The sequence below is a fragment of the Fukomys damarensis genome, unplaced genomic scaffold (assembly GCF_012274545.1).
Source record: "Fukomys damarensis isolate Sample0158 unplaced genomic scaffold, DMR_v1.0_HiC HiC_scaffold_39, whole genome shotgun sequence".
Classification (NCBI taxonomy): Eukaryota; Metazoa; Chordata; class Mammalia; order Rodentia; family Bathyergidae; genus Fukomys; species Fukomys damarensis.
This window is the reverse complement of record NW_022900951.1, coordinates 84,984,780-84,997,386: the sequence shown is the minus strand read 5'-3', so window position 1 is coordinate 84,997,386 and position 12,607 is coordinate 84,984,780. Positions and strand designations below refer to the sequence as shown.

Below are 12,607 nucleotides of genomic sequence, written 5' to 3'. Positions count from 1 at the left end.
TAGAAATGCCTAATGTGAAGTCAGGGTTTCAGAAATGGAGGACAAAATAGAAATTCATGATAATTTACTCAAAGAAGTCTTAAAAATAAGGGAACAAGAAAAATTCATCTAGGAGTTACTAGATGATAAGACTAACCTAAGACTAACTGAAGTTAGAAAACATTTAAAAGACATTTCACAGAAGCATACTTCTGTTTAGAGAAAGCACAGCAAAAAACTTTCCAAGTATGAGGCAAGACTGCAACATATTGGTAAGTCAGACTTCAAGAACACCACAAAATAATAATGAAAAAAGAAACTCCCCACAACATAGCATAGTCAAAATACCAGAGAGCCAACAAAAAGATGGATTCTTAAAAGCTGTCAAAGAAAAGTTTTTTTAAAAGTCACATATAAATGTAAGCCAGTTGGTATTATAGCAGACTTCTCAACATAACTTATATATTAAATATATTTTATTGGTACATTTTGGATATGCAATACAGTTACATTCATCACTGGGACCTCATACCTTTACATTACAGGTCTTGGTTCTCATTTTTTTCTCCTTCCTCTAGCCTCCCTTCCCCCCTCCATCCTTCCCTATTTACAAAGACTTTGTTTCCATTTTTTTCCTTTTCTCTTATTTTTTCTCTTCCCTTTTTACCTTTCCCCTACCCCTCCCATTTGCCCAAAACCTTTAGAAGTTTTCTTTCTATCACAAAATATCAATGTAACTTTTAAAGGTTAAAAATGCTTGAAGTGAAGTGCTTCAAATGCTAAAAGAACACAACTTACAGCTGAGACTAATATATCCTGCAAAACTATCTGTCAAAACTGATGAAGAAACAAGGACATTCTATAACAAAGAACACTCAGAGATACATGAACATCAAGCCAGCACTCCAAAAATACTCAAGAATATCCTAGACAGAGGCAATGAAGCTAATAAAGCCAAAAAGTCAGATGGAATGAATACAGCAAGCAAGGTGGGTAATTAACATATTCACCATGGAGACAGTAATTCCTATCCCTCACAGCCAGGAAGCTCTGATTTGAATTCCATTGTCTGATGTTAAATAGCTAACCAGTGTTGGTTCAAGCTTGCACATATTACAGTCATGCACATACCACTGGTTGTTTAAGCTGGCATAGACATGTTAAACAAAAAAAGGAAAAGTTGAGGAATCAGCAACAGAAAAGGCATGTAGTGACAGGTATAATTCAATATCAGTAGTAATTTTTAGTGTAAATGGCCTTAACTCACCAATTAAAAGGCATAGACTGGCAGAATGGATCAAAAAAAAAAAAAAACAGGATCTAACTATCTGTTGCAATCAGGAAACTCATAAAGTCCAAAAAGAAATTCATAGGCTACAAAAATCAAAGAATGGAAAACAATATTCCATGCACTAGGACCCTGAAAGCAAGCAGAGGTAATAATTTTGTTCTCAGACAAGGTAAACTTCAAGCTAAAACTGATCAGAAGATGCAAAGAAGGTCACTAAATATTAGTTAAGAGAAAAATTCAACAAAAAGAGATTAAAAATTGTGAATTATGATTAAAAATTGGGAATACTGGGGCACCTAACTTCATAAAACAAACACTGGTAGGTATAAAAGATCAAATAAGCAACAATAAAGTCATAGTGAGTGACTTTTATACCACACTTTCAGAGAAAGATAGATCAACTGAGAATTAACAAAGAAATATCAGAGCTGAACAATATCTTTGAATAAATAGACTTAATAGAAATATACGTAGTGCTCTACCCTACTATAGGAGAAAACATATTATTTTCAGTAGCAAATGGAACTTTCTCCAAAATAGGCCACATACTAACTCATAAAACCTGCTTAAATAAACATGAAAGAATAAAAATCATCCTTGGTATCCTTTTAGATCACAGCACAATAAAACCTAGAAATCAATTGCAAAAGAAGCCACAGAAATTTCACTAACAATGGGACACCACATAACTCAGTCCAAAAGACTCAATTGATCACAGAAAAAGCAAAGAAAGAAATTAAACAATTCTTAGAATCAAGCAATAATGAGAGTACATCTAACCAGAACCTATGGGGAAAAAATGAGATCAGCCCAATGAGGGAAATTTATTATTGTGAACACTTATACTAGAAAAACAGAGTAAACTGAAATAAACAACTTCCTAATGTGCCTCAAGAAACCAGAACAACAAGAACAGTTTATACTCAAACCTAGTACAGGTAGAGAAATCACAAAGGTCAGAAAATATATTAATAAAATTGAAATTTTAATAACCCCATATAATCAATTAATCAAAGAGCTGGTTCTTTGAAATAATAAATAAAACATATAAAGCTTTAGCCAAACTTACCAAAAGAAGAAAAACTCCATGTGAACAAAATTAGAAATGAAAAAAATGTGTTATCACAAAGAACATCACTAAAATCCAGATTATTAGCAACTATGATTGAAAATTGTACTCCAAGAAAGTATTCGGTATTTCTTGCACCACCATGCCCGGCTAAGAGTTTATTTTGAATTCAAGTCTGGGAGGATCATGGTTTCAAGCCAAGCCTGGGCAACTTAGTTACTTAGTAAGACACTGTTTTAAAATTTTAAAAAAAAAGCCAGCTGTGGTGGTGCAAGCCTGTAATCCCAGCACACGGGAGGCTAAGGCAGGAGGATCACTGTGAGTTTGAGACCAGCTTGGGCTACATAGTGAGTTCCAAGGCAGTCTCAACTACGTAGTGAGACCATGTCTTAAAAATAAAACACCAAAAAAACCCAGAACAAAACCAGACAAGGACCCAGCTAAAAAAGTATACTATGGTCCAAACTAATGAACATGCATACAAAAATCCTCAACAAGAAACTCCCAAAAAGAATGAAACCAGTCATCAAAAAGATCACATAAACTTGATCAAGTCAGCTTCATACCAGAAATATAGGGATAGTTCAACATAAATAAATCAATAAGTGTAAAACATTACATAAACAGAAGCAAGAACAGAAACCACATAATCACTTCAATAGATGCAGAAAGAACCTTTGAAAAACTTCAACATCCATTTATGATAAAAACTGAAGAAAACAGGTATTGAAGGACCCTATCTCAATCTGACTAAAGCCACTTATGACAAACCTGCCAACTTCATACTAAGTGAGAAAGCACTGAAAACTTTCCTGCTAAAATCAGGAGCAAGACAAGGATGTCCACTACCATCAGTTCTGTTCAGTATGGTTCTTGAAACATTAGCCAGAGCAGTCAGGCAAGAGAAAGATGTGAAAATGATATGCATAGAAAATGAAGAAGTGAAATTATTACTATTTGTAGGTGACATGATCCTTTAAATAGAAGAACCAAAAATTCCATTAAAGGACTCCTAGAATAATCAAATTCAGCAGTACAGCAGGATATAAAATGTAAACAAGGGCCAGGGATTTAGCTCAGTGGTTCTGCCACCTGCCTCACAAACTCAAAGTCTTGAGTTCGATCTCTGGTACCCACACCCCCAAGAAAAGAGAAAATGAAAACAAAAATCAATAGCATTGCTGTATACCAATAAAGAAATCTCCAAAAAGAAGTTTGAAAAACAAAACTATTACAATAACAGCAAAAAATTAAATATTAGGTATTAACTTAACCAAGGAAATAAAAGACCACTACAATAAAAACGGTAGTGTTCTAAAAAATGAGTACATTTGAAAATGGAAAGACAATCCCCTTTTCCTTCATAGGCATAAACAACATTGTCAAAATGGCCAGACTCTCAAAACTGATAACGCACTCGTTATCAAAATATCAACAACAAGGCCGGGGATTTAGCTCAGTTCTACCACCACCTGCCTCGCAAGCACAAGGACCCAAGTTCAATTCCTGGTACCAAAAAAAACAAAAACCAACAGCATTCTTCACACAACTAGAAAAAACAATCCAAAAATTCATATGAAAACAGAACAGAAGAGAACCAGAATACAAAAGCAATTCCGAGCAATAAGAGAAAGCAGGAGGTACTACAATTCAATTTCAAATCACATAACAGACCTATAGTGACAAAAACAGCATGATCCTAGCACAAAAACAGACACATGGGCCAATGGCATAGGACAGAGGATTGAAGAACAACCCCAGACTCACTGAGCCACCAAATCTTTAATAAAGGGGCCAAAAAACACATGTTAGAGGAAAGATAGCTTTTTCAGCAACTGACTATTGACATGGAGAAGATTGAAGTTATACCCATAAGCTTCTAAACAACAAAGCAAACAATCCTGAGTGAGGAGACAATCTATAAAATGATGAAAAAAACAAAAACAAACTACAACTCAGACAGAAGACTAACATCTAGAATACACAATAACTAAAAAAATTAGATTCTCCAGAATAAAGACCTAATCAAAAAATGGGCAAATGAAGTGAACAGAAACTTCTCAGAAAAAATATGAATGGCCAAGAATCACATGAAAAAAATGCTCAATATTGCTAGTCATTCCAGAATTGTAAATTAAAGCAATACTGAAATGTCATCTTACTCCAGAAGAATAGCTATCATCAAGAAATCAAGTAATACGGGATCTCATATTATTTAAAAGCTTCTGCACAGCAAGAGAAATCACCAATCAAGTGAAGAGAAAACACACAATGTGTGAAAAAAAATTTTTTTCCAGCTGTTCTTCAGATGAAGGACCACTATCTAGAATATGTAAATAACTTTAAAAAATCAGACACTTTAACTTTTAAGACCCAATCCAAAACATGGCATCTGAAGTGAATAGACATTTCTCAGACAAGGAAGTAAAAGCAGCAAATAAATATGAAAAAATGTTCAACATCACTGGTCATTCCATACATACAAATGAAAATAACGCTGAGATTCCACCTCACTCTAGAAAGAATGGCTGCTATCAAGAAATCAACCAATAACAGATGTTGGCAGGGCTGTGGAGAAAAAGAAACTCTTCCCTCTGGGGATTTAGCTCAGTGGTGCTGCCACCTGCCTTGGAAGTGAAAGGTGCTGAGTTCAATTAAAAAAACAAACAACAACAAAAAAAACTCTTTGCCACTGTTGGTGGGAGTGTATACTGGTGCACTGTGGAAATGAGTGTGCAGATTCCTCGAAAACTAGGTTTAGAGGTTCCATTTGACTCTCCTATTCTTAGGGTTAGGTCCTGAAAGAATTAAAAGCATCATACCATAGCAATATATGTGCACCTATGTTTATAGCGGCACAGACTGTAAAGGCTAAACCTTGGAAACAGCCCAAATGCCCAACAAATGGTGACTGCAAAAAGAAAATGTGTTTTTTAAAAAATAAAGTGGAGTACCAATGATAAACTAGAGACATTTATAGATAAATGGATGCACCTTCAGACCATACTCTTCTGTGAAATAAACAGGACACATATGTGTAAATGCCAAATTGTTTCTCTGGTGTGAGAAATTGAAAGTATAAACGAAGATGAAAATGTATAATAAATATTGTGAAAAGGTTCAGGGTCTGGCCATTTAGCTCAGTGATTCCACTGCCTGACTTGGAAGGAAAGGTTCAAACGGGAATGGGAACGGGGGTGGGGGGAGAAAAAAATGAGAAAAGAAGGAAAAAACAGAAACAAAGTTTTTGTAAATAGGAAGGGGTGGAGGGGTGGAAGGGAAGGAAAAGGAATGGAAAAAAAAACAAGAACCAAGACATACCTTGTACAGGTACAAATTCCTAATGATATATGTGATCCTAAAGTATACCTAAAATGTACCAATATATTTACTTTAAAAAAATTAAATAATAACAAACTCTGGTGAGGTGTGGGGGAAAAGGACCATTCTATATTGTTGGTGGGAATGTAAACTAGTACAACTACCATGGAAGTCAGTATAGAATCTCCTCAAGAAACTTAAAATATAAATTTCATTTGGCACTGCTATTCTACTTGTAGGCATCTTCCCAAAGGAGTTAAAGGCATTATATTAAAGTGATACATTCACAGCCATTTTTATAGCAGCACAGTTCATAGTATCTAAGTCATGGAAGCAGTCTATAGGTCCAGAAAGACATAAACTTGAATGATTTTAGGAAAATTCATGTACCTTAAACCCATAATGTTAAGTGAAGTGAGTGAGACAAAGAAGGTTAAAAATCATATGGTTCTATTACATGAGAAACCCACAGAATAAAGTCAAAGAGCAAATAAAAATAAACAATATGAAATATGTAGATAGATCATTGTACATAGGAAGGAGATTAAGAGATTGAAGGAGTTGGAGGAGTAAAAGGGGATATAAAAGTAATTAAAATGTGTCATATACATGCACCAACTACACTCAATGAATGCTTTAATGATATTCCACAAACAAATACTAATTAAAAATAAAAGAATTGAGAATGCTGAGACAAGCAAAAGCACCTTTAATTGCTTGATTTTTGGACAGAGTGGCCAATAGCATATGCTGGAGAAAAGATATCCTCTTTACAAATGGTAAGAAAACCAGCTATCTACATAGAGAAGAATAAATCTAGACCGGTATCTCTCACTTTGTACGAAAATTATAAAAGAATAGATCAATGACCAAGATATTAAAACAGAAACACTGGGCCAAGGGGAAGAAATGAGAACCAAGACCTGTCATGTAAAGGTACAAGATCCTAATACTGAATGTAAGTGTACTGTATACCTAAAATGTACCATTAAACTCAATGAGAGAGAAAAAAAACAGAAACACCAAATCTTCTGGAATAAAAAATTTATGATACCCTTGAAGACATATGCAAGGACATTCTCAAGAGAACCTCAACTGCATCAGAAATAGTACCAAGAATCAACAAATGGGGTCATATCAAAAAGCATCTTTTGCACAGCAAAGGAAACAACCAACAGAGTGAAGAGACAATCTACAGAATAGGAAAAAAAATTTTTCCTGCTACTTCATGGACAGAGAACTAACACCAAAAACATATAAAGAACTAAAAAGGAAATCAGACTCCTCAAAATAAAAGAAATCAGAAGTGGTCAATTGAAATGAATACACACTTTTCCAAAAAAGAAGTACAGATGGTCAATGTGTACATGAATCAAATGTTCAGCATTTTTGAGAAATGCAAATCAAAACATTGAGACCCCATCTTAGGAAGAAAAAGCTATCATCACCAACTCAAAAAACAACAAATGCTGGTAAGGTAATTGGGGAAAGGAACCTTTCTACATTATTGGTAGCAATGTAAACTAGTAAAATTACTGTCAAAATCATTTTGGAGATTCTCCCAAAAACTAAAAATCAAAATTCCTCTGAACTTACACAGCTGGTTATAGTAGCAGTTCCCAATAGCTAAATTATAGTAGGAGCTTATATGTCCACAACAGATGGTAACAGAAAACATATACAGTATCATGGAGTAGTACTCATCCACAAAGAAGGAGAAAATTTGAGTCATCTATAGGAAAATGGATGGATCTTGAAAACATAATTCTAAGTGAATAAATCAGGCATAGAAGGTTATAACGTGGCTTCTCTTAAATGAGAAATCCAAAATATGAATAATTGAAAGAAGAAAATAAAAGTGAGATGGTAGGAAACAGGGAGGTAGTTTTTGTGGGAATGGGAAGGGGATCTCGAGAAAACTGGAGAGGAGAGGCCACGGAATGGGAAGGGAGTAAAAATGATTGATAAGCATGTGTACTAATTCCCCCAAACGGTGTCAGGATATTTATTATAAACATATACTTATTTAAAAAATTCACAACTCCAGATGACTCACAATTCACAATCTTGATATACGCTCACGCAAATATAGAAAATACATATGATTCTCTTGGAGGCGAAACTTTTGTTGAAAAAAACATTTCTGAGTATCCAACAAAAATACAAAAATTACAGCGCTGATTTGGGGACCAAACGGAATAAATTAACTCAGTTATCTTTAAAGAAGGAAAGAAAATGAAAATATCTGTAATATATTTTATTGAACATTTTTGCTAACCCCTAATTGTAAGAAATGTTAAGCAATCCTATAGACAAAAGTTGGTTACTGACATAAAGATATTCAGGGCTGAAATAATCTGCACCAGAAATTTAAGTCTATGCTTACAAATTTGTGTCTAAAGCAACGATTTTCTGTTAATAGTAGCATAGTGTAATTACTAAACTGCAGTTTTGGAAATAGATCAATCTTGGGTGAAAAAGAAGGAAAAATCAGGTGTTAAATAGGCTGTTATGCTGTGATGCATACTTTTTCATTTCTACAAAATTATATACATGGATAGCTTACCTCTTAAATCATTTTTTGAAGACTATTACATAGGCATTACTTCAATGATAAGCTTACCAACCTATTGTTAGGACTGCACATTTACTCCACTCTTACCTGGTTGACCCATTGGTCCAGGAATTCCTGGTGGCCCTGGTGGTCCCTGAACACCAATTCCTGGCTGCCCAGGAGGTCCTATTGGTCCAGGCTGCCCATTTGGTCCAACATCACCTTTAAGAAATAAATGTAGTTTAAATATTAAAACTAACAGCTGAGTCACCAGTCCACAGGAACCGTAATATCCATGTGAAAAGACACGTAATTTTTAGCAAGGACCTTGAAAAACTGGCCATTCGTTAGAAAAAATGTTCATGTAAATACTCAGATAAGATTATACGGAATTCACCAATAGTTTTATAACTTAGCATACTGAACACTCAGTAGTTAAATGAACTTCACCAAATACTACAAAATATTATAACTACACATTGCCTCTAATATTAACTCATCATCGGCAATTATTTATATGTTTAAAATATATTTTCAAAATATATGGATTTTTAAAGTATATAAACTTCAATATCTTCCTCTTTATTAATTCAAGACCATGGCCTAAAATAGCCTTAAGCCTTTTCTCTATCAGAAAAACATCTCTTTGACATTAGAAACTTCACTGCACCTCTCTCCATCTTGTTTGTCACTGCCACTTTTCAAAACTTTTATATGCTTCAAATTTCACTCATGTTAATGCACACTTTTATGAGTTTCAAAAGTGCATGTAGTCATATGAAAACCACTAAAAGCAACTTATAGAACTGTTCCTTTAACCCAAAAATGGTCTTTTACCCAGTTGTAGTAATCTCTCCCTAAATTCCAATTCTCTCTCAACTACAGTTCTATCATACAACACACAGTTTTTCCTTTACAAAGATGTGATATAAGTTCAGCCTCTTGATTATGTGTTATTTCACTTAATATGATCTATTTGAGATTCATTCAAGTTGTATGTATCAATAATATTCTATTATTTTACTATGCTTCATTTTGTGAATCTTTTGAATATATGATGGACATTGGGGGGATTTCCAGTTCCTTTTTTTGTTTTTGAGACACAATCTCACTATGCAGACCAGGCTGGCCTTGAACAAACTATGTAGCCTAGGCTAGCTTCACATTCATGGGATTACAGGTGTGTATCACAATCCCCAGTTATTGTTTCCAGTTCTTAGTGATTACAACTAAAGCTGTTATGAACACTGATTTGTGAAATTTTATGTGAAGCCTCACATTTGCTTTAGTAAATAAATGGAAGTGTAGTTGTTGTGTCATGTGCCAAGGTCGTGTTTAATCCTCTAAGAAATCATCAAACTGCATTTCAATGTGGCTGTATCATTGCATTCTATCTAGCAATGTATGTGACTTTCAGTTATTCTGCATCTTTGCCTTGGTAGCACTTGGAATTGTCATTTTTCTTCTTCTTTTAAGCCAATTCTAATAATTATGCATCTTAGTGTTGTTTTAACTTGCATTTTGCAGATGACTATACTGAGCCTTGTTTTATATGTGTTTTATATTTTTATATTTTATAATGTGTTTTATATTTTGCTATTCAGGTGTCTATACTGCTTAGGTACCTATTTATTGTTTGTTTGTTTGTTTTGATACCAGGGATCAAACTCGGGTCCTTGCGCTTGCAAGGCAGGTGGCGGAACCGCTGATCTAAATCCCCGGACTGGTACCTATTTAAATTATCCATTTTTTCAACTGTATTTTAGAAACTGGGTTGTCTGTTTTCTTGTTACTGAGTTTTGAGAGTTCTTTGTATATTCTATCTACAAGTCTTTTGTTACACATAACATTAAAGTAATTCAACTTTAATGATGTCCAATATATCAGTTTTTTTCTTGTATGGATTGTTCTTTTTGTGTCTTAATAACTCTTTGCCCAATCTATGATCACAAAGATTTTTCTCTATGCTTTCTTCTAAAACAAGGGAAAACACAGGATTGCCCATGGGTAAATCTGATTTACAAACTTGTTTTTACACTGACCATGAAATGAGAATGGCTTTTATGCTTTCAGAGTTTATCTACAATAAAAAGATGTGACAAGGACCATATGTTGCTCTCACAGAAACTAAAACATTTACTATTTGGTTCTTTATAGAAAAGCTTGTCTGCCTCTGTTCTCAATTTTTTTTTAATTTTAGGACCTGATATTTAGGTGTGTAATACAGTCAGAGTTAAATTTTGTACAACGCATTACATATTTGTTTTGTTTTCTGTATGTATGGATGCCCAATTGTTTGCATGCTATTTGTTGCAAAGAATTTTTTCTATTAAAATTGCTTTGCAAATTTGTTAGAAATCAAATCTATGAGGAGTGTCATGTAGCTACGAGGTAGAATGCTTGCTGAGCATATGTGAGGTCCTCAGTTCAATCTCTAGTACTGCACAAATCAAATGTGTGAGTCTATTTCTAAATTCCCTATTATGTTCCATTCATTTATGTGTTTGCATTTCACATACTATGTTAATTACTGTAGCGTTACATTAAGTTTCGAAGTTAGGTACATTTACTTCTCCTATATTTGTGCTTGCACAAAGTTCTTTAGCTATTATAACTTGTTTTCTTTTCCATCTGATGATTAAAGTAAAAAGGAAATTCTGTGCTTTCCTTAAAAATCTGTTTAATCTATGGACCACTTTGGGAAGAATACCTTAATAATACCAAGACTTCCAATATATAAACAAAACATGTCATTCCATTTATTAGATGTTTGATTTGTCAACAGGATTTTATACTGTTCTACACATAAATCTCCCATAATATTCATTTAGATCTATATATGCATAAGAACTTCATGGTACTTGAAATTACTGTAAATTATATTATTTTTGTTTAACATTAACTCCAGGTTGTTCATTGCTAATATATACACATAAAATTTATTTTTGTATATTTTTCCTATATTTTATGATCCTACTAAATCCACCTTTATATTCTAGGAATATTTTTGTGGATGTCTTCTATAAATACAGTTTTATTTCTTCCTTTCTGTCTGTATACCTTTTATTTCTCTTACTTGTCTTATAGCATTGGCTAAAACTTCCAGAATAATTCTGAAGGAGTATTGACGAAGGTCATCTTTGTTGTTTCAAATCTCTGGGAAAATATATTCAGTCTTTCATCACTAAATATGATGGATGAAAGATTTTTGCAAATGTCTGTTTGCTAAAGAAGTTCCGTTCTATTATAATTTTCTGAAAATATTTTAGAGGAAAGGATCATAACTTTTACCAAATAATTTTTAGTATTGATTAAGATGACAGTGTAACTTTTTTCTTCTTACTGGTGATATGGCAAATTACATTGAATGATTTTCCAATCAGTTCATTTTATGTGGATAAACTCTATTAGGTTGTAATGTATTACTCTCTTCATACACTGTTAATTTAATTTGTCAGTATTTCCTTGAATATTTTTACCTATATATGAAGGAGAGCTACTGGTCTTCAGCTTTCTTTGAATATGTCTTTGCCTGATTTTCAAATCAGGATAATGCTAGCCTCACAATGGTCAGAAAATGATCCACATACTATTATTTTTGGGAAAAGACTATGTGGAATTTTTCTTATTGTTCCTTTAAATTTTTGGTAGAATTTATCGATGCTGGCATCTGGGATCTGTAGTTTTCCATGATAGCAGGATTGTAACTACAAACTCAATTTAAACAAATATATATCTGGGTTACCTATTTTTAAGTATATATTGGTGTGCATATAACATTAATATTGTAACATATATAATTGGTAAATACGTGATACATAATAATTACATTCATTTTGGGGAATTGTCACCTATTTCTTTATCACTGTGTATCACTAGCCTGATGTGAAAAACTAAAAGGGTAAATAAGGATCAAAATGTATAATTGATAATGTGTAGGAGGAGGAAAAGGGCTAAAGGAGTTGGGGAAGCAGGAAGGGTAGAGGAAAGGTAAGAAATGAAAAGAAAAAATATGAGAAAAGGAAAAAATGAAAATAAAGTCTTTGTAAATAGGGAAGGGTGGAAGGGGATAAAGGGAGGGCAGTGGAACAGAGAAAAATAAAAACCAAGATACATCATGTAAAGGTACAAGATCACAGATGAATGTATAAAGGGCTAAAGGAGTTGGGGAAGCAGGAAGGGTAGAGGAAAGGTAAGAAATGAAAAGAAAAAATATGAGAAAAGGAAAAAATGAAAATAAAGTCTTTGTAAATAGGGAAGGGTGGAAGGGGATAAAGGGAGGGCAGTAAAACAGAGAAAAATAAAAACCAAGATACATCATGTAAAGGTACAAGATCACAATGATGAATGTAACTGTACTGTATACCTAAAATGTACCAATAAACTTAAAATA

At 33.5% G+C, this 12,607-nt stretch overlaps 1 protein-coding gene across 3 annotated transcripts in view; it reads right to left on the bottom strand.

Moving 5' to 3' along the window:
- The window catches only part of LOC104847582 (collagen alpha-5(IV) chain), a 267,506-nt gene that overhangs the window by 78,756 nt on the left and 176,143 nt on the right, over positions 1–12,607 (bottom strand). For all 3 annotated transcript variants that reach the window (XM_010603053.1, XM_010603055.1, XM_033760324.1), the window contains exon 31: positions 8,323–8,436. In XM_010603053.1, coding sequence (XP_010601355.1) covers positions 8,323–8,436 — 114 coding nt within the window. The remainder of the gene's footprint in view (positions 1–8,322; positions 8,437–12,607) is intronic.